This window comes from Ranitomeya variabilis, chromosome 2, assembly GCF_051348905.1.
Source record: "Ranitomeya variabilis isolate aRanVar5 chromosome 2, aRanVar5.hap1, whole genome shotgun sequence".
Lineage (NCBI taxonomy): Eukaryota > Metazoa > Chordata > Amphibia > Anura > Dendrobatidae > Ranitomeya > Ranitomeya variabilis.
The window spans coordinates 79,899,345-79,922,211 of record NC_135233.1 but is presented as its reverse complement, the minus strand read 5'-3'; the positions used below and the strand labels follow the sequence as shown (position 1 = coordinate 79,922,211).

Sequence of the window (22,867 nt, the reverse complement as noted above, 5' to 3'; positions counted from 1 at the left end):
TTTATAATGTTATAGCATTTGCTGCCTTTTACAGGGCAGATAAACCCTTTAATTGGCTGTCCAGTGTTTTAAGTGAACATGCTGTTTTCTTGATAAATCAAGAGGGCGGGTAACTCTTATGATGTACATAGGAGTTTGAATATTTTGGTGTCATTAAAGGGGCTGTCCTGGATCAGTAAAACATAGAAGCCTTCATCTATAGACAGTAGTGATGAGTCCAAGTACAGTTTGCCTGGGGTGCTCGGGTATGCACAGAGTATTGAGGGTGCCGGCATGTTTTGCGGCGGTTAGACAGCCACAAAAGATGTGGGGATTTCCTGACATACACAGGCAATCCATTCATCTTTTGTGGCAGTCTAAAAGCCACAAAACATGCTGGAGTGGGGACTCAAAAATGTCACTCAAGCACTTGCGATACTTGGTGCATACCCGAGACCCTAGGCAAACTCAATCATCTCTAATAAACAGCTCCATCCCTGTCCATAGGTTCTGTCTGGTATTGGAGGAACAGGTGCTTCTCACAAAATTAGAATATCATCAAAAAGTTAAGATTTTTCAGTTCTTCAATACAAAAAGTGAAACTCATATATTGCATAGAGTCATTACAAACAGAGTGATCTATTTCAAGTGTTTATGTTGATAATTATGGCTTACAGCCAATGAAAACCCAAAAAGTCATTATCACAGTAAATTAGAATAAGGAGGGTAAGCCACAAAAGGTCATTGCTAAAGAAGTTGGCTGTTCACAGAGTGCTGTATCCAAGCACATTAATGGAAAGTTGAGTGGAAGGAAGTGTGGTAGAAAAAGGTGGTGCACAAGCAACCGGGATAACCGCAGACTTCAAAGGATTGTTAAAAAAAACAATAAAAAATTTGGGGGAGATTCACAAGGAGTGGACTGCTACTGGAGTCACTGCTTCAAGAGCCAACACACACAGACGTATCCAGGACATGGGCTACAAGTGTCACATTCCTTGTGTCAAGCCACTCATGACCAATAGACTTATAAAAATAAAATAGATTTATATGCCGATGACACTCAGATCTACCTCTCTGGTCCAGATGTCACCTCCCTGCTCTCCAGAATCCCAAAGTGTCTATCAGCCATATCCTCCTTCTTCTCCTCTCGCTTCCTCAAGCTCAATGTGGACAAATCTGAACTAATTATCTTTCCTCACTCTCGCATATCTTGCCTACCTGATCTATCTATCAAAATAAATGAAATCACACTTTCCCCTGTCCCCAAAATCCGCTGCCTCGGAGTAACCCTTGACTCTGCCCTGTCCTTCAAACCGCACATCCAAGCTCTCGCCACCTCCTGTCGCCTCCAGCTCAAAAATATTTCCAGAATCCGTCCTTTCCTCAACCCACACTCTACCAAAATGCTCGTGCATGCCCTAATCATCTCCCGCCTCGACTACTGCAACATACTCCTCTGTGGCCTACCTTCTAACACTCTCGCACCCCTCCAGTCCATCCTTAACTCTGCTGCCCGTCTAATTAATCTCTCTCCTCGCTACACTCCTGCTTCCCCTCTTTGCAAATCCCTTCACTGGCTCCCAATTTCTCAGCGTATCCAGTTTAAATTACTAACACTGACCTACAAAGCCATCCATAATCTTTCTCCTCCGTATATTTCCACACTAATCTCTCAATATCTTCCCTCACGTAATCTCCGGTCCTCCCAAGACCTCCTCCTTTCCTCCACGCTTATTCGCTCCTCACCCAATCGCATCCAAGACTTCTCCCGAATATCACCCATCCTCTGGAATTCAGTGCCCCAACACATCCGGTTATCCACTACTTTTGGATCCTTCAAAAGAAACCTGAAAACCCATCTCTTCAAAGAAGCTTATAGCCTGTAAAGACTACACGGCCACCTCAACACCACTGGAGCTACTGCAACCCTTGACCTACTGTCTCCTTCCCCACAATCCTGTAGATTGTAAGCCCGCAAGGGCAGGGTCCTCTTCCCGCTGTACCAGTCTGTCATTGTTAGTTTTGTTTACTGTAAGTGATATTTGTATTTTGATGTAACCCCTTCTCATGTACAGCACCATGGAATTAATGGTGCTATATAAATAAACAATAATAATAAAAAAATAATAATAATAGACAATGCCAGAAGTGTTTTACCTGGGCCAAGCAGAAAAAGAACTGGACTGTTGCTCAGTGGTCCAAGGTGTTGTTTTCAGATGAAAGTACATTTTGCATTTCATTTCGAAAATCAAGGTCCCAGAGTCTAGAGGAAGAGTGGAGAGGCCACAATCCAAACTGCTGGAGGTCTAGTGTGAAGTTTCCAATCAGTGATGGTTTGGGGAGCCATGTTATCTGCTGGTGTAGGTCCACTGCGTTTTATCAACACCAAAGTCAGCGCAGCCGTCTACCAGGAAATTCTAGAGCACTTCATGCTTCCAAGCTTTTTGGAGATGGAAATTTCATTCTCCAGCAGGACTTGGCACCAGTCCACACTGCCAAAAGGGCCAACTCCTGGTTTAAAAACAACAGTATCACTGTGCTTGACTGACCTTAACGATATAGAGAATCTATAGGGTGAGGTCAAGAGGAAGATGAGAGGCACCAGACCCAACAATGCAGATAAGCTGAAAGCTGCTATCAAAGCAACCTGGTCTTCCATAACACCTCAGCAGTGCCACAGGCTGATCGCATCCACGCCATGCCGCATTGATGCAGTAATTGATGCAAAAGGAGCCCTGACCAAGTATTGAGTGCATTTACTGAACATACATTTCAGTAGGCCAACATTTCGGATTTTAAAATCATTTTTCAAGCTGGTGTTATAAAGTATTCTAATTTACTGAGATAATGACTTTTGGGTTTTCATTGGCTGTAAGCCATAATCATCAACATTAACATAAATAAACACTTGACATAGATCACTCTGTTTGTAATGACTCTAAATAATATGAGTTTCACTTTTTGTATTGAAGAACTGAAATAAATTACCTTTTTGATGATATTCTAATTTTGTGAGAAGTACCTGTAAGCTTATCTTTAGTAAATAAAAGTGATCGGATCTTCATAAGAAAGTGCTAATTCTGGATAAGCCCTTTAAGTAGGAATCCTCAGAAGAAACCTTCTGTGCACACACAATTATTAACTCTGTGTGAGGTTGGTTTTTCACATCTGCCTTTCACAGTCTGAGTACAGGCTAGAGGCCATACCGCACTAGCCACGGGTTTCCTGACCAGATGACCCAGGAGGTCCCTTCCAACTCTACCATTCTATGATGCTATGACTCGCACTCGTATATGTATATGAGGCTGTTGAGTTTGAGTCATGAGACCTGCAGACCGTCCAGACGTCACAATCCGTCCTTCGACCATGAAAGTCAAATGAGTGAAACCAGCCTAAAAGAGGAGAAAAACAAAGCTTGCATAAAATGACTAAATAAATCCTGTTCCCATCTCATACCTTAAAGGGATTTTCCACTTTCAATAAATCCCTTCACAAAGCCAGTGCTTGTTTTCAAAATATAAACTGGCTTATTTGTCCTACCCTGGTCCATCTCAGAGTCGCCACCGCTGCTTCTGGTGTCCGTTTTTATCTGCAGGGCTGACATCGCATCAAGAGTGCTGAAACCAATCAGTGAGCTCAGCAGCTCGTGCTATCTTCTTGGGTAGAGCCGCTGAGTTTAGTGATTGGCTGCAGCGCTGTTGACATGAAGTCAGCGCTGCAGAAATTAACAGACACTGGGAGAAGCGGCATAGACCAAGAACTGAATCCGGGGAGGGGGAGTAAAGCAGAGAATGTTTTATTAAAACACCAAGAATTTTGTGAAAACCCCTTTAAATGTTTGTTACAAGTAGGAATACTGTTGAAGGAACTTTATTAGTATTGCTGGTTTGCAGGAAAGAAGATATCTTTATGATGGAGTTCATCAGAATACAGTAAGTGGAAGGTTTAGTGTTAAGTCGTGTTTATACTGTGTCATTTGTGCATAAAATCTGAAATTAAACATAAATTGTATATCTACAGTGGACATGAAAGCAGAAAATATATTTTAAATTGAATTCATTTTGCAATTTACAGTAATTGAAAGTTCCTAACAAAAATCCATAATACACAGTAAAATAACTAATCATACGTGACTGAAGTAACCAAAAGCTGGCAATGATGCCCTCTACATTCAGACTGTAACAGATAGACCACAGTGACCTCTGTCACTTAGGCCCCAGATCTCCCAAAAAGTGCCACCTTACTTTTTACATGAGATGTTCAGACTTATTCATTTATAATAAACAACAGAAATGTGCAGTCATACGCAGCCTCTATAGGCAGGGTAGCATTGTGCTGGCTGGACAGTATATATATAATATATATATATATATATATATATATATATATATATATATATATACACAACAATTATTATTATAACAATAAATAATAATAATATATACACACACACACACACACCCCTCGGGTGACTGTTGTAATTTAATATTCCCATCACCGAACCTCTAGGACCCCTAGTGATCCTGAGAATGACAGTAACAGATGGCTACTGTAGTCTCTAGCCAGGGAAAGTCCAGCAACATGTGATGATAACATATATTCTAGAGATAGGATAACCCTTCACTGCATAGCATTTGCTCACTCTAATGTTGAAGTGTAGGAAGAAATAAGTTATTGCACCCTAATAAACGTATCTAGTCTTACGCTGGCCAGACACATTACATAGCTGTGGTCCGACCAAACGATCGGCTGTCAGCTATCCCTCCGGACTCCCCCATACACAGTCACACCCAGCTTGGTTGAGCGCTCCTGTGGTCTCTGAGAGCCGATGCCAGACTCCTCTGTCAGGGACTAATCTCCCCACCAAACAAAAAGATCAAGCTTTTTCAAACAAATTCATCATCTGTCTGTAAAAAGTCAGAAGAGCCACATGTACATTAGATGTTCAGCCAACGTTTATGGTGGTCCTACAGACAGGTCACAAAACAAGGTGCATGTCTAAAGCTGCACTGTGGTGTTATGGGAAAAGCCAAAAATTCCAGGACCATGACGAGAAGCTGCAGGGCAGAACTTCTGGACTCAAACCAATTTTAGTTTCTGACAAATGATAAAATACTTTGGGAAGGATTTCTTCTTATAGGATACATCCTCCCAAGGCAAACAGTAAATAGAGCAGAAACAATCAGCATGACTTACATGGAGATTGTGCTTTGGATTTGCTGCAGATTTCATCTTTGCAAATCATGTAGTCCGTAAAATATACTGACATACTGAGACTGAAATCTGCACTGCAGGTCAGTCTCCAGATGGATCTGTTATGCAGTGTGCAAGAGAATAAGGACAGAAAATCTGCAACATATCCATACTGCACAAACACACTGTAAATGTGTCTTCCCATGAAAATGTTATGGTAGAACCATAGGGTATGACTTAAATATCGTGATAGGTGGGGTTCCATCTCTGACACCTCCAAATATGGGGAAAACGTGGACCACACTTGCTGCAACATCCACGCAAAGAAGGAATCGAGAGATGTAAAGAAAATTGTGTGCTTCTCCATTCTCCTCTATGGGAGTTATGGAAATAGCAGAACCACTTTACTGTCGAGTCGCATGGCAATAATTTATATCTTTTATGTGGATCCGAATGGAAAAAAAAAAGCATAAATACAACATTAAGCCAATCCCATGAGTGAGGCACCCTCAGAAAGCCCTTCTAGTAAGTCGGTCATTGATGCCAGCCTCTTCTATGCCATCCTTGCACTAATGTAAACCAAGCAGGGTACAATTAGAATAGATCTTAGATTTTTTTCATGAAAATGTTAAAACAAGTTGACCAGTTTTCTGCTGAGGAAAAAAACTGTCCACGCTCCTGGGGAATTAGCATATGCTCCTATTTACAAGGGAAACTTGATCAGAAAAAGCTGGTCTTGAGTTTGATGGTGGGAGCAGTCTGGATGGTGGGAGCAGGCTGTCGAGAGGCAGCCTTGGCTTTGCTCGCTTGGTTAGCTCTGATGGCAGTTTCTAGCCGGGCCTTCAGTTCGGGAGCAGCCCCCATTACAGTCTTAAAGGCGTGTGGGTAAAGAGGCCCAATACGCATCAAGTCCTGCAGTGCAAACTCATGGAGATCCTTTGATGAGGGGGATGCAGAACTAAATGTGTTGACATCAAGCAAGTAAGAAATTAGAGTAGGAACAAGAAGAGCGAGAAGCTGGACTCCTGGAAGGAAAGTAATAAAAAAAAAAAGCATTAATAACAAACCCAATAAAATCAAAGCTAGCCATACATATTAGATGAAAGTTGTTAATGATCAATCAGTTAGCAAACATCTGTCTGGAAAATACTTGTTAAATTGATGCAGCCATAAACATTTTAGCTTATATTGGCCATTAGCGGCTCAAAACAACCATGCATGTTAGATGTTGGGCCTCTTTCCTCTTTCAGTCTATTGGCGTCAGTCTGAAACCGCCATTTTCCTCAAATAGCGGATCCGCCATTTTTTTTTGGCGGATCTGCTATTTTCCCATAGACATGCATTAGCGACAGATTGTGGCAGATGGTCGTCCGTTCCATCCGCCATGCGACGGATCCGTCGAAATTTGGCGGACGTTGTCTAGACACTGACGGACATTATAATGTTTTTTGTCTGCACCGAAATGGCGGTTCGCAACGGATCCGTCGCGTCCGCCATCCCATTGAATGGCCGCCTATGGGCGACGGATCCGTCGCGACCGTCATTTCGGCGGTTCCGCCGCCCCAATCCGCTTTTTCAATTGCGCATGCTCCAAAAAGTAGATACTTTTCCCAGACAAGCCCCAAGTAACTGATCCGTCAAAAAAAACGGATCCGTTAGAACCGTTTTCTCAACAATTGTGACGGATCCGTCACTATGTCGGAGCAGACTGACGCCAAACAACTGAAGTGTGAAAGAAGCCTTACCAGTCACCGTTCTGATCTAATCAGGGCCCCATCTTGGAATATGTGGGGATCCCAGCAGATGGTGAGTTATAGTATCAGTATCATGCTGAAAGGTAACAATTTGCTCCTCAGTTGTGAATAACCCTTTAACCCCTTAGTGACAGAGCCAATTTAGTACTTAATGACCGGGCCAATTTTTACAATTCTGACAACTGTCACTTTATGAGGTTATAACTTTGGAACGCTTCAATGAATCCCGCTGATTCTAAGTTTTTTCGTGACATATTGTACTTCATGTTAGTGGTAAAATTTCTTTGATTTGAATTGCATTTATTTATGGAAAAAAAATGGAAAGTTGGCTAAAATTTTGGAACTTTTGCAACCATTAATTTGTGTGCTCTTAACTCAGAGAGTTATATTGCACAAAATAATTAATAAATAACATTTCCCACATGTCTACTTTACATCAGCACAATTTTGGATATATAATTTTTTTTTGTTAGGAAGTTATAAGAGTTAAAGGTTGACCAGCGATTTCTCATTTTTACAACAAAATTTTCAATTCCATTTTTGTTTAGGGACCACTTCACATTTGAAGTGACTTTGAGGGGTCTATATGACAGAAAATACCCAAATGTGACACCATTCTAAAAACTTCTAACCTCAAGGTGCACAACCCCACATTCAAGAAGTTTATTAACCCTTCAGGTGCTTCACGAGAAATAAAGCAATGTGCAAGGAAAAAAATGAACATTTTACTTATTTTACAAAAAATTTACTTCGAAACCAAGCTTATTTATTTTCACAAGGGTATCAGGAGAAAATGGACCATAAAATTGTTGTGAAATTTCTCCTTAGTATGTTGATACCCCATATGTGGGAGAAAGCCACTATTTGGGCGCATGGAAGGGCTCAGAATGGAGGGAGCACAGTTTGACTTTTTGAATCCAAAATTGGCTGGAATCAATGGTGGGCACCATGTCGCGTTTAGAGACCCCCTGATGTACCTAAACAGTGGAAACCCCCCAATTTTAACTCCATCTCTAACACAGCCCTAACCCCAACACTTCCCTAACCCTAATCCCAACCATAACCCTAACACCACCCTAACCCTAGCCCTAACCCCAACCCTAGCTCTAACCCCAACCCTAATGGAAAAATGGAAATAAATACATTTTTTTTATTGTTATTATTATTATTCATATTTTTATTATTTTTTTACCTAACTAAGGGGGTGATAGGGGCTATCACAGTGATCAAAATGAACCAATAGGAAAAATCTCCTATGGTGCCTGCCATTTTCTTCCCGGAAGAAGACGCGGAGGGCTGGGGGACACCTGAGGTACCGGGGGTGCCCGGTGGACCCCATTTCTCTCTCCTTTTTCCTTTCCATGAATAATGGTGGTTGCAACACTGAGGTTAGTAAAAACCGACCGTAACATGTTCTCTGGGGTCTCAGGTACCCCAGGTAGCTGAGACCCCAGCGATTTTCCGACGATGGGTGGCGCTATAACCTTATTTCTCAGTGCTGTTAAAAAGCGGTGCTGAGGAATAAGTACCCTTAACTGCCACCATTAAAAGGCACATCGACGGTCGTTAAGGGGTCAAGTTTCACCCAATTAGTATTTGTTACGGTTTAGATGAGCTTTCTTTGACATTAGTTCCTTCCTTTGGCATGGTATAATAATCATCAGCATATGACTGACCCGGGGTACATATTTAGGCCTTCATTTGCCATAGCATCCCACAATCTCAATGGGGATGTGTGGGGTGATAGGCGGACAGATGAAGCGCTCTCCCTCTGTTAAACTCCCAATGTGATGTGGTCACTATTAATGAAAATGGAGGGACAAACATCCACTTGTTCATCATTTTTTACCAAGTAAAATTATTCACTCACGGTTTTTCTCTTCTCCCAAAGAGACCAATCTTTCCAGGACCTTTATCCCTTCCTGAACTGCCAGCAGCTCAGAACTGCTGTTTGGTCTCTTCTTTTCAACAGATTTCAGATTCTCCACCATGATGGGCGCCAGAGCATGAATGTACGGAGTAGAAATTGCTCGATTGGAATGTTGAAACACTGATAAAAGGAGCTGATAACTTTTAGCCTGAACCTGGGAAATGGAAAGCACAAAAGTATTCATTTACTATAGCTTTAGTATATACAAAGTAAAACACTAAGGAGTAGTTGTAGTGATTGTGAAAAGTGCAGACAAGTATGACTCGGAATGTAAGCCAATGTAAGCGTTGAAATGGCAGCAACACTCAAACAGCAGCTAGTCCGTCTCTTAGCACCCGACCTACCACCACTCTTAATTTAACAGGCTGGGTAACCCCTTCAAACTAGACCATATGCATCCATTTTTTACATGCGATATACGTTTTGATTTTTTTATGTTATTTAATTCTTTTTTTGCATTGATAGGATTTTATTTTTTTTAGAATTTTTTTTACACACAGTATTTGTCACAAAGTAAAAACAATGAATGTTTTCAAGTTTGAACTCATTTTTTAATCATTTAGAGGAACTTTAAAATTGAACCTGTAAAAAGAGGGATTTTTGTGTACTCACCGTAAAATCCTTTTCTCCGAGCCAATCATTGGGGGACACAGACCGTGGGTGTTATGCTGCTTGCCACTAGGAGGACACTAAGTGATACAAAGAAAGTTAGCTCCTCCCCTGCAGTATACACCCTCCTGCTGGCCCTCAGCTAACCAGTTCGGTGCAAAAAGCAGTAGGAGATCAGTAACAACATATTAGCTTACAGCATGTCATATTATATATGAGAGTATAGCATATCGGATTATAAAAACAAGCATAAGCCAATACCAGGGTGGGAGCTGTGTCCCCCAATGATTGGCTCAGAGAAAAAGGATTTTACGGTGAGTACACAAAAATCCCTCTTTCTCCTTCGCCTCATTGGGGGACACAGACCGCGGGACGTACCAAAGCAGTCCCTGGGTGGGGACAACGTCAGATCAGGCCCTGTGTAACTGCTACTTACAAGTGCGCCACCGCGGCCTGCAGAGTCCGCCTGCCCAGAGTCACATCTGTGGAAGTCTGGGAATTATAATGCTTCAAGAATGCATGCGGACTGGACGAATCCGCAAGCTTGCAGGCGTGTCTTTTCGACGCCTGGTGCCTAGAACCCACGATAGACAGGGAGATAGGCTGTCATCTAACACGAAAAGACTCCTGGATGGTGAAAGGAATACACCAGGCTAAATGGCCGATGAAGACGGCCAAACCCTTCCTGTAAACGTCAGGAAGCCTTCCTCTTGCCGTTAGGAAACCCAAGATATGGTGTCCAACCTTCGGAAGGACGCCGTCCTCAAGACTTACCTACTTAAAGCACTCGCTTCGTTCGGAATATGGGGAACTCATTCCATTTTGTGGACTGGTGCCAAAAGAGATGAGGGAAGAACTATGCCCTCATGACAATAGTAATACAATACCACCTTGATAGCTAGGGACGGGGAAGGCCTGAGGACAACCTTGCCTTGAAGGAAGTAAGGGAAAAAAGTCTGAAAAGACCCGTTAGCACCGAAGACTCGTCAGGATGAGGATATCGCCGAGAAAAAAGGGGGCGACCTTCCCTAATAGAATAGATCCCAATGATCTAACAGTATGCAATAGGGAAAAACTACATGTGAAAACATCCTGCGAGGTGGTCCCTACTTGCAGTTTTGTTGCAGAAAGACAGAAAGCTATCAGCTCCGCAAGCGAACTGACGTGGTCAGTGAGGATTTCCGAGGATCACTGGGGCCCTTTCTGCTTCTGAAAAGCTTTCGGAAGTGGAAACTGGTACCACGGAATAACCAGAGCATGCAGTGCGATGGCTCTTGGATCTCGAGGCCGAACAACAAACTCGAGTACACAGGCGATCAGTCAGGACGCCATCCGAACTACAACTGTAGAGCTCCAGTGAAGGCGGGTCTGATGGAAGACTTCCGGGTGAAGTTCCCACTCACTTGAGGTGAAACCCTGACGGCTAAATATGTTCGCAGCCCAGAGTTCTACTCCTGGGATATGTACTGCCAAGATCACCGAGTGATAGATCTCGGCCCATGTGAGGTACCTTGGCCATGGTGCTTGAACGTGGGTACTCGCTAGATGATTGACGTATGACACAGCCGTGGGGTTGTCCAATTGAAATCGGATGGGTTGACCCGCCATAAGGTAGTGGACCTACTATAGGACTACCTTTGAGATCTCCAGAGCAATGATCGGGAGAAGAGGACTGGCATTGGAAGTTACTAGTAACCATGGAACCGGGAGAAAAAACCCTGGATGAAGAAGGAGCTCAGAGACTATCGTCTGAAAGGCTGCTTGACTTGCTGAAAAGTAACGGAGGGAAGGAAACTGCTTCCGTTGACGTCTCCGTTTTTTTTTTGTTTGTTTTTTTTTAGAACCCTCCTAGCAAATCAAATGAAATGAGGGGATGAGTGAGCAAGAGCGCGAGCTCCCTGTTGAAAAACCATGACCCTGTCTGGAGGGAAATTTACCACCCTTCTGGAAGAGTACCGGATCATCCTCAAAAAGGATATCTGCTGGGCTGGAAATGAGAAGTTGTCTAAGTCTAGCCACCAGCCCAGGTGAGAGGGTATCACAAGTGATATAGACGACTTAGCGTAGTCCTGCAAGGGCGGGTAAACAGTCGGCCAAACAGGGCAGGACGGCCACGCCTCTAGGTGCAAGATGACAGCCGCCATGACCCTTGCGAACACTCTGGGTGCGGTAGCAAGGCCGAAGGACAAGGTCGTGACTTAAATGCTGTTCACGAATGGAAAAGCAAAGGAATTTTTGAAGAGGTTAGGCATCCCGAATGTCGATGGATGTCAGAAACTGCACCTTTTTTGTTGAAGTAATGGCTGAGCGGAGGAACTCCATTCGAAGAAGAATCTTGTGAAAAAATTGTTAGAAGTTTGAGGTCCGGGATCGGTCCTACTTCTCGTTCCCCTTCTAGGAACCAAGATCCCTTAGATCTAGACTGTCCTGGACAACCTTTTCACTGTTGGTCGGGGCTGTAGGAACGTACGATCCTTCGTTAGTCTCCCGCTCAAAAATTTGATTGACCAGCTGAACTCTCTTCAGGAAAGGGGTACTGGTGTGAATCAAAGTAGTTAAGGGCTCTAAGCAGGAGACCGTTGCTCTAGCAATCCATGCGGCGGCTAGGGAGGGTAGAGGGCTGGACCCGTAGCCGCAAAACGGAACAAACCAGATTTGCTATTTGACAGATCATGGCATTTTTAATTGAGGACATATCGGGCAGGGATACTGGTAGGTAAACCACAGGAGATTGTACCCGGTTAATCTGCCGAGTGGCAGAATGCGCCGCTGCTTCCAGCAGGTCATTGCAGAGTTAAAAATTAGGAGCCTCGATCCACCATCCTCTTAACAGGGAAGTGGAGAGGGAACATTCGCCTTCTTGCATCTTCTGTTAAATAGTGGTGATGCAGAGGGGGGTGCTCAGACGCCCGAAAAAGGGTGTACATCCACAGAGTTCAGGTCTCCGGGTGGACAGGACAGGTTGTCTGGCGTTAGGCCTGGGTGCAGAAAAGGATACCTGGAAGCGACCTTCATGTCCCCGTCTGTTGATGGTGTGGGGAGACCGGCGCCCTTTAAAGTGCCTGTCACCCTTAAAAATCAGACCAGGCATAGCGTCCCACGTAGAGGCTTCTATCCAGTGAATCGCATATCCGGACTGGATGGCAAAAGCTCTACGAGGGAGTTTAGACTGAGGGAACTAGTTACACTGGGATAAACTTCAGCGGAAGAGGGCTCCTTATTTATGACCAGTTTCGGATTGGCCATGTGCCTTTAAGACCAGGGAATACTGGTCATGTGCCTTTAAGACCAGGGAATACTGGTCGTGTGCCTTTAAGACCAGGGAATACTGGTCGTGTGCCTTTAAGACCAGGGAATACTGGTCGTGTGTCCTTAAGACCAGGGAATACTGGTCCCGTGCCTTTAAGACCAGGGAATACTGGTCGTGTGCCCTTAAGACCAGGGAATACTGGTCCCGTGCCTTTAAGACCAGGGAATACTGGTCCCGTGCCTTTAAGACCCGGGAATTCTGGTCACGCGCCTTTAAGACCAGGGAATTCTGGTCACGCTCCTTTAAAAATAGGGAATACTGGTCACGCGCCTTTAAGACCAGGGAATACTGGTCACGCGCCTTTAAGACCAGGGATTACTGGTCACGTGCCATTAAGACTAGGGAATACTGGTCACGTGCCCTTAAGACCAGGGAATACTGGTCACGTGCCCTTAAGACCAGGGAATACTGGTCACGTGCCCTTAAGACCAGGGAATACTGGTCACATGCCTTTAAGACCAAGGAATACTGGTCACGTGCCTTTAAGACCAGAGAATACTGGTCACGTGCCTTTAAGACCAGAGAATACTGGTCACGTGCCTTTAAGACCAGGAATACTGGTCATGCGGGTTTAGGTAAAATCTCGCAGCGAGCGAGAAGCGCCAATTCAGGGGGCGGAGCCACAGGCACGACGTGGGCGGAGCCTCGAGACTTCCATGAATAGGCCCAAGCCGGGGCGTAAATTTTTGCAGCCGGCGCCAGCGTAGAAGTGAGGGGTGGTCACGCCCGTTGCTCGAGAAAATTGAGCGCTTCCGTGCCAGGCGAAAGGCGCCAGGAAAAAAGGCAGAGCCGCCTTAAGGCGCCACAGTGCGCTTCTGGGGTGCGGCCTACACATCGGCCGAAGCCGGGAGCTAAATTTTGTAGCCGGCTGGAGCGTTACCTCAAGGAGGTGGCCACAGGGAAGCCTGAGACTGCCTGTGAATATCCCGCTGCAGAAGCCCATCGCTGCCAGGATCCACTCACCAACGGTGCGCGTCCCGGCATGGAGCCGCCGCGGATGTTGCAGCGTGGATGGGCGTTACCTCAGGTGCAGAGATAGAGGGATAAATCTCAATCCATCATCCCTTTTGTTAGGGAGGTGGAGAGGAACCGTCCGCCTCCTTGTGCCATCCGCTTTCACAGTGGTGGGACAGTGGGGGCTGCCCGGACCATGGAGAGGGGCTTCTGTACATCCACGAAGTTCAGCTCATCGGGACCGTGAAGACACCTTCGCCCCTGAAGGGGATTTCAACTGCGGCCTAGTTCGGCTGAAAAAGCCGGGGACTAAATTTATGGAACCTGCCGGTGGAGCGCGTCGGCGGGCCGCGCGCCGAATGATTGCCACTGGCGTACCGGCCAGTGGCACCCCCAGGACCGCATCTTCCACGCAGGCAGCGTGAGGAAGGATGGCCCCCGAGAACTGCAGGGTGCCTCTCGTCCCAGACGAGAAGCGCCGATATAGGGGGCGGGGTTACGGCCGTGGGAGGGATCTGCCCACTGCGGCCTACTCCAGCTGAAAAGCCGGGGACTAAATTTCCGGCCTGCCTGGCGATGCGCGGCGGCCGCAACGGAGCGACGCTAACCGCCGCAGTTCCCCAACCACCGGCGCCTCTCCCCAGGGACTCTGCCGCAAGTACCGCCGGCGCCTGCCCCATAGAGGCCACTGCGGCCTACTCCGGCTGAAAAAAACGGGGACTAAATTTCTGGCCTGCCCGGCGGTGTGAGGCGGCGCGGCCGCAAAGCGATCCGGAGCGCAGGAGGGGAACTCCTGATGTACTCACAGTCCGGTAATGCAGGTCCCCCTGTCCCTGCGCGCTCCATCCATCCTGCCATCCTCTTCTGTAATCCCTTTTGTGCAACGCCATGTAATGTGGGCCTAGTATGTCGGGCCCTCGGAGAGGAACATTAGAGCAGGCTCCAAGTACTCGCCGTCTTGCAGGGGGAAGGGAGATCGGGACCAAAGATGGAAACCCGTCGCCCCAGTAAAAATTGGCGTGCTCCAGCGTCGTAGGAGAGGGACGGGGAGGTATACTCGCCGTGCTCGCCTGTTGCTGGTTCGGGGGAGAGCGGGCCCTATAAAAGGGATCCGTCGCCCCCTTCACTCCGTTGAATAAAAAATAAAAATTTACAGAAAAATTAAAATTAAAATAAGAAAGTTGGGGTCTGAAAACAGACCCAAGTGCCTCCTACAGACACTAAGCAAGAACTGGTTAGCTGAGGGCCAGCAGGAGGGTGTATACTGCAGGGGAGGAGCTAACTTTCTTTGTATCACTTAGTGTCCTCCTAGTGGCAGCAGCATAACACCCACGGTCTGTGTCCCCCAATGAGGCGAAGGAGAAAACACTATATACCTGCAGAAATACAGTAGTGGTAATTTGCAGGTAAAAGTTTTAAAGGTAATCTGTCAGTAAGGTCAACCCTCCTAAGCTGTCTACATGGGCATGTAGGTCATAGAATGCTGATAAAATAATACCTTTATATCTGCGATCCGATGTATCATTCCAGAGAAATCCATGTTATTCTTATATGTAAATTAGCTATTCTGGACTATGGGACGGACACTGATCTACATGAGACTCTGCCTCCAGAGATTATTCTACATGAAGGGGCAGTTACCAGTGTGAGGTGTGATGGCCGCTCTCTGCTCTCCTGATCTCACTGCAGAGCTGTGTGTGATTATACCTGACACATCGGCAGGTTCCTCTCAGCTTCCATCTCACAGGCAGACAGAGCTGCAATATTGTTACAATACAGAGGAGCTCAGGAGCTGCAGCAAATGTGTTAGTATGAGACAAAGTTCAGTTTTACTGTCCTGTGTTAGAGACATGTCTCACACTCTTTCCCTTTTTATTAAAGTAATATCTGGAGGCAGAGTCTAAGGGTATGTTTCCACGTTCAGGAAACGCTGCTTGTTTGACGCTGCGCAGCGCTGCAGCGTCAAACAAGCAGCGTCCAGATGTTCCAGCATAGTGGAGGGGATTTTATGAAATCCCGTCTCCACTATGCGTGGAAACCCGCACGCGGAGGCCCTGCGACTACGGACATGCTGCGCGTCTTTTCAGATCGCAGCATGCCCGTACACCTTGCGGAGACGCAGCGTCCGCGCAAGGCATATCACAGGGCCCTATGGGAGAGAGCGATCATCCCGGATGTGAAGAGTTAACACATCCGGCATGATCGCGTCCCATTAAGGGGGCGGGGCTTAGCGCCGAGCGGCTTCGCCGCTGCGGCGATACCGCCGCCCATACGTACCGTGGAGACATACCCTAATGCACATCAGTACCCTCCCCATAGCCTGGAACAACTTATTTACATATAAGAAAAACATGGATTTTTCTGGAAAAAGACATCAGATCGCAGATCTCAATATATCATTTAATTCAGCTTCCTATGACCCATGTGTACATATAGATAACTTAGGAGGGTTGATCCCACTGACAGAGTCCCTTAAGTATGTTCAGCAGTCAAATTATAAGGGTAAGTTCACACAGGGCGCTTTTGCTGCTTTTTTTTTCTGCAGCAAAACCTGACCTTCTTGGCAGGAAAGAAGCTGCGTCAAAAACGCAGGTTTAGGTGCGTTTTTGCTGCATTTTATTTGGTGCAGTTTTTTTATGCGTTTTTTTTTCTCTCTTTGTCCATCCTAATGTCCTTCGATTTTCAGCAGCAAAAACGCAGCAAATAATAATACCTGCGTTTTTGCTGCGTTTTTTTCAACACCCATTCAAGTCAATGGGTGAAAAAACGCAGCAAAAAAGCTGAAAGAAGCGACATGCTCTATGTCCAAAAAACGCAGCAAAGCACAAAATACTGATCAAACAAAAAAACAATGTGTGTGCATGAGATTTCTGAAATCTCATAGGCTTTGCTGGTATTGTAAAAAGCAGCTGAAAATTAGCATAAAAAAACGCAGCAAAGAAACGCAGCAAAAACGCCCTGTGTGAACTTACCCTAAGAGAGGCTACAGGGAGAAAATTAATATATTCTCCCTGCAGCCACTTGCTTCCAGTCATCAGGGCGGTGCAGTGAGCTGTACCAGTCAGCACTCGGTAATCACTCCCGTAGCACCTTGATTGACAGCCGGCTCTTGCACACAGGCTTCAGAGCAGGAATTCAGTCAAGGAGCGTGATTACAGTGTGTTTTAATATTTGGAATATTTTGGTCTCCTTTTACTACATGAAGTTTTCCAGGGGATGACAGGTCATCAATAAACTGTATATAATTTCAAACAGCCCCTAAGTTAAGATTTAGTATGTGTCAAATAGTGAAAACTGAAGGATTCAAGCTCTATAAACTCACCCACGGATCACTGGATGTAATGGCTGCTTTGAACTTGTTTATACACCCGGTCTGTAATGCCTGCACACCTATAATCTCAGTGCTTGCAGACAACAGGAAAAGTACAACAGCCGTCAGGATGCTGACCTCATCCAGTGTATGACTGGAGTCACCTACAATGCACAAAACAGTAAAAAAAATTACACTTGCACAAAAAGCCTGGGAGAAAAACATAATGAAAAAAAAGCACAAAAGAGACAAACACAAAATTAGGGATGCTACTTATTAAAGGAGCATTTTGTACCTAGTAAAGTAATAGATGTTGCTTGGTTATGCCATAGCTCTGTGATCCCTTTGAAACCCAATAAATTCTGAGACTAAAGAGCTGCAGTACTGCGTCCCCATCTAATGGTAACCCTGCACTATGGTACTCTCGGCCACGGGGCTCTACACAGAATTACAGCCGATCCTATTCACTTAATTGGAACCTGTATAACAAGTGCTGAGGGTTTGCTTTGTAGGGCAAAAGAGGGAATTCAGAGCCTTGATCCATCATTCTAGGAACTAGTGGGACTTTCAGAGGGCGGACTCCCCTGCAGATAAATTGATGGCATAGTTTAGTTGAATGCCACAATCAGAATAACTCGGGAACGATTACTTGATCTATCAAGATGCTTCATTCTCTTTCCTGGTGACCCTCGTTTCTTACCTGTCTGTGGATACTCCAGCACAGATGCTAAAGTGCTACGGATCAGGTCGGTCCACTTCTTCTGAGTTTTTTCGGTCTTGGCCAGTGATGACGTCACAATGGTTTTTATTGCTTGTAAGCAAGCACTGACCGGCAATGGCTTCTGGTTATCTGAAGATTTTATAGCAGTCTCTTTCAAAACTTTAGTTACCAAGTAAAGGATGGTAGGCAGGATTGTCATACAGCCTGAAAAAAATGATTAAAAAACGAATAAACACATTATATGCATGTATGTATGTTTGTATGTATACATAAATTATAAGGCTAAAATTATTAAAGTTTTCTAATTAGAGCTTTAGTAGTAGTCTAGATATTCACTGTTCCAAACTCAAATTTTAATTGTTTGCATTAGCTCATCATTTTGTAGGTTGGTTTTAGGGGATACCGACTATCCCCCTTAACCTGCTGCAGGCTGTTATTAGCCACTGCTGTATTTTACTACCAAATGTCAGAGCTGGAGACAGAAACATACCAGTGTGTGATTGCTCGTGACCAAAGATTGTCAGGTTCAGACAAGCCTTAAAGGGAACCTGTCACAAAGTCGTTTCAAACTAAAAGAGCCACCTTGTGCAGCAGTAATGCTGCATTCTGACAAGGTGACTCTTTTAGTTATCGGTGCTGTAACTAGAGAAATAATCCGTTTTTTAATTTGTCAGAAATTCAGTCAAGGAGGCCGGCCTTTCCCCCCTGCTTCAGACGCCACACAGCCGTCACTCGAATCTTCTTGGCGCCGCCTCCTCATCGCTGTTTTGAAAATAGCCGGCGCCTGCGCTCTTTTCCCCTGCCTGGTGCAGGCGCAGTGAGCGTTGGCCGTCTTTCCTCATATGCAGCCTAGCTGACTGCACCTGTGCGAATGCCCTGCTTGTGAATCCCAGCCCCGCAATGTGAATAAATCATAAGTCAATGCGGGGCTGGGATTCACAAGCAGGGCGGCCGCGCAGGCGCAAGTCAGCTGGGCTGCATATGAGGACAGACGGGCAGCGCTCACTGCACCTGCACCAGGCAGGGGAAAAGAGCACAGGTGCCGGCTATTTTCGAAACAGCGGTAAGGAGGAGGCGGCGCCAAGAAGATGTGAGTGACGGGTGTGTGGCGTCTGCAGCAGGGGGGAAAGGCCGGCCTCCTTGACTGAAGACAAGGTATTTCTGACAAATTAAAAAACGGATTATTTCTCTAGTTACAGCACCCAGAACTAAAAGAGCCACCTTGTCAGAATGCAGCATTACTGCTGCACAAGGTGGCTCTTTTAGTTTGAAACGACTGGGGGGGTGACAGGTTCCCTTTAAACTATTTGATGCGTCTCCAAACTGGTTTTAAGGTCAATTATTTTGGAAGACATACCTGCAGGTGAGCACAAAGTAGGAAGGTCAGCTAGGATGGTCACTGTAGATGCCACGAGGCGAGCACTCTCTTCTGAAAGCTGCTGATGTCTGTTGAGGACATGACTCGGAGAGTCTGAAACCTTGGAACTAAGCTGCGGTATGTGTCGTACCAGGATGAACATTAGCAGCTCCATGGCAGCAAAGACCAGAGACTTTCCTGGGATCAAGCCACCACTTTCTTCACCTTCACCCAAGAGTATCTGCGTTTCCTTTTCACTTGTGTCATCTTTATCTGTAGAGAAATATCAGAAATTATTCTAGTAATAGTGATTATTACAATAATGGACTGGACTAGTCAATGCCGAGTAACAATCTGTATAACATGAAAATCACGTAAAACTAATGTTTTTTGTCTTACTTTGAGTATTTCTTTGCTCCTGTAGTTTGTCTTGCGCAGCTCGCACAATTTGCTGCACCACACTAGTAACAAGCAATTGTACAGAGGTTGGATTGCAGGTTAGTAGTAAACGATGTAGGACATTTAGAAGCTCCACTCCAATGACCTGGAATAGAAGACAGAAGAATATTTATGCCACATTTATACATACCATTAGTGTGGTTACTAATATGAGACCATGTGAGAATTTATCAGGAGTGGCGTTTTATACACTGGCCTGGCGGTAGATACTGTCATTATAGTGGTGGATCTTGTCACCTAACAGTAAGAACCCCACTCAAAAAAAAATCAAGTTAAAGAGAACCAGCACGATTTTGCATGTTGAAGTAAAGGCATGGCCACAATGGCGCTGTTATACAGATGAAATAGATACCACATGGTGGTTGTTCTTTAATCAGCATTTGAAGTTTGATGTAATAAGCTTTAGGGGTGAGATTGTGGGTAGGGTCTTCAGCTCCTGTCCAGCCTCTTTGCCTGCCACTGGTATCTGTATCTGCCTCCTGTGTAAAAAATTGCACTGGGGACATCCTCGCCACAGGTGGCATTTGTGCAGATTGATCTCTCAGCAGTCTTCAATAAAATGGTGCCAGTAGCGGCGCAGACTGACCTCCCGACAGTCATCAGTAAAGCTCCGTAGGTGGCAGCGCATGCGCAGATTGAGATCTCGGCTCAGTGATGTCCTTTAGAGATTTAATTGAGCCTCAATCTCAATCTGGGCATGTGCCGCCACTGGCGCCATTTTACTGAAGACTGCCGTTAGATCAATCTGCTCAAGAGCTGCCTGCAGCATGGATGGCGCCGCCACAAACTCTCAAACAGGAGGCAGGTCATTCACAAAGTGGTGACCTGTAATACAGACATAAGATATTGGCGGAGGGGCCGGGCAGGAGCCCAATTCTCTACCCGCAATCCTGCCCTTATGCACCTAAAGCTTATTACACCAAAACTTCAGATGTTGATTAAAGAACAACCACCATGCGGATTTCTTCACTAAAAGTATCTATCTCATCTGTCTAACAGCGCCATTATGGCCATGCTTTTACTTTAACAGGCAAAATAGTGCTGATGGGTTCTCTTTATGGCCTATGAGGTTGTTGAGTTCGAGTCACGAGACCCTGGTCAGTCTGGACATCGGTGTTACTCAGTCCCTGAATGCCGAAAGTGTTAAGTAGGCCTTACAATCAGCGTCTGACATGATGGACACAAAATATTGGGTAAAGCACATTGATTTGGAAATTATTAAAATGTACCTGATCTTCTGCTATATGACTTCTGGCAAAAGAAGACTCCAAAAGAATATGCAGAGCCTGAAGACTAGCTGTGACATGTTCAACAGGTTCCTCAGGTCGAGGTGCACAAAAGAACTGAATGCTGATACCTGATGAGATACATAGCACATTAATAATCATATTTAAATATTTTTGTCCATCGAGCCATTATTTGTCGTTACTTTGCTTTTTTTATGGGGATTTTCCCTGGTTTATTATAGAAAAAAATTGTAGTTTTGCAACGATTACAAAATTTGCAACAATAAACACAATCCAGCACTTAAATTTCAGGTCTTTGTATTCACCCACCCAAAATCAGATGCATTCTATCTTTGTTAAGCTCCATAAGTGACTTAGGGCTGGGCGGTGTACCCGGTGGCTGGTTTAGCGCTAGTGTAGGGTTACGTTTCTGAGAGCCCGTCATGGTTGCATCGTCTGCAGTCTGTGAATGGATAAAGCCGGTGGAGTTGAGCCAGAGGGTCACAGCATGGAGTATAGGTGCCCAGGAGTTACGGTAATGGAGCCTTGCTGTGTCAATAGTTTCAGGGGTGTAAAATGCTCCTCCTGCATATTAATATAAAGAAAATCAGTTTTAGCTACAATATCCTAAACAAAGCAAGGTAAAGAACAAGGCAAAATGATAAAAACATACATACGAGTTATCCATGAGGATGTGTGCACAGTGTAAAATTCACCACAAATGCACAGCAAAATCCACATTTTTTTCAAAAGGTTAAATCCGCGGTGAAATAAATTGACATGTTGCAAATTTGTACATACCCTTACTGCAGTGGGATTCTTCATATACCAAATTAATAGAAATGTCTACGCCCTCTCCACATTTACACTAAATTACAATGTGTGCATTGTACTCACCATCAGGAGGAAGCTGGCTGGCAAACTCTGGGGGCAGCGTGAGCAGCGCGTAGTCTTTCAACACCGCCAGCCACAACCGACTAAGAGAAGGCAGAGCGGATTCAACCAATGAGATCAGGCTATCTGGAGGAAGCTCATCTGCCGTACCATAATCGTCATCTTCATCATCATTTGTCTTCATGGCTTTGCTAGGTTTACTGTCACCTTCATTTTTAATAGTCATGGCGACAACATAGACCTAGGATTCAGAGTTAAAAAGGGATTTTCATTATATTGCTCACACAGGTCAGAAATTGACATGGCATTAATATCCTAAGTTTCGGTTATTTGATTAAAAGGGGCTTGTCCAGTGATTACAAATTATTGTTTCACGGACTGAGACTACCTAAAATAATAAAGGAGATGTGATACTCGTCTTCATCAATCCCTAGTGGCTCCTGTGTTGACGTTTGCCGATTTCCCTCTGGTCTGAACACAACAGAAATGGCCACTCAGCCAAGGACGAGGAGGTGGAGACTGGTGGGGAGTAAGGATGAGGAGGTGGAGACCGGTGGGGAGTAAGGACGAGGAGGTGGAGACCGGTGAGGAGTAAGGACGAGGAGGTGGAGACCGGTGAGGAGTAAGGATGAGGAGGTGGAGACCGGTGGGGAGTAAGGACGAGGAGGTGGAGACCGGTGGGGAGTAAGGACGAGGAGGTGGAGACCGGTGGGGAGTAAGGACGAGGAGATGGAGACCGGTGGGAAGTAAGGACGAGGAGATGGAGACCGGTGGGAAGGACGAGGATGTGGAGACCGGTGGGGAGTAAGGAAGAGGATGTGGAGACCGGTGGGGAGTAAGGACGAGGAGGTGGAGACCGGTGGGGAGTAAGGAAGAGGATGTGGAGACCGGTGGGGAGTAAGGACGAGGAGGTGGAGACCGGTGGGGAGTAAGGACGAGGAGGTGGAGACCGGTGGGGAGTAAGGACGAGGAGGTGAAGACCGGTGAGGAGTAAGGACGAGGAGGTGGAGACCGGTGAGGAGTAAGGACGAGGAGGTGGAGACCGGTGAGGAGTAAGGACGAGGAGGTGGAGACCGGTGAGGAGTAAGGACGAGGAGGTGGAGACCGGTGGGGAGTAAGGACGAGGAGGTGGAGACCGGTGGGGAGTAAGGACGAGGAGGTGGAGACCGGT

The 22,867-nt window shown here is 45.6% G+C and overlaps 1 protein-coding gene across 1 annotated transcript in view; it reads right to left on the bottom strand.

Moving 5' to 3' along the window:
- Window positions 1-4,423: 4,423 nt before the first annotated feature.
- The window catches only part of LOC143804468 (HEAT repeat-containing protein 5B), an 84,005-nt gene continuing 65,561 nt past the window's right edge, over window positions 4,424-22,867 (bottom strand). The window contains exons 28-36 of the mRNA XM_077282584.1: window positions 21,700-21,937; window positions 21,133-21,387; window positions 20,806-20,933; window positions 19,517-19,661; window positions 19,118-19,390; window positions 17,740-17,964; window positions 17,052-17,203; window positions 8,797-9,010; window positions 4,424-6,197 (exon numbers count right to left, since the gene is read on the bottom strand). Coding sequence (XP_077138699.1) covers window positions 5,893-6,197; window positions 8,797-9,010; window positions 17,052-17,203; window positions 17,740-17,964; window positions 19,118-19,390; window positions 19,517-19,661; window positions 20,806-20,933; window positions 21,133-21,387; window positions 21,700-21,937 — 1,935 coding nt within the window. The 3' untranslated portion in view covers window positions 4,424-5,892. The remainder of the gene's footprint in view (window positions 6,198-8,796; window positions 9,011-17,051; window positions 17,204-17,739; window positions 17,965-19,117; window positions 19,391-19,516; window positions 19,662-20,805; window positions 20,934-21,132; window positions 21,388-21,699; window positions 21,938-22,867) is intronic.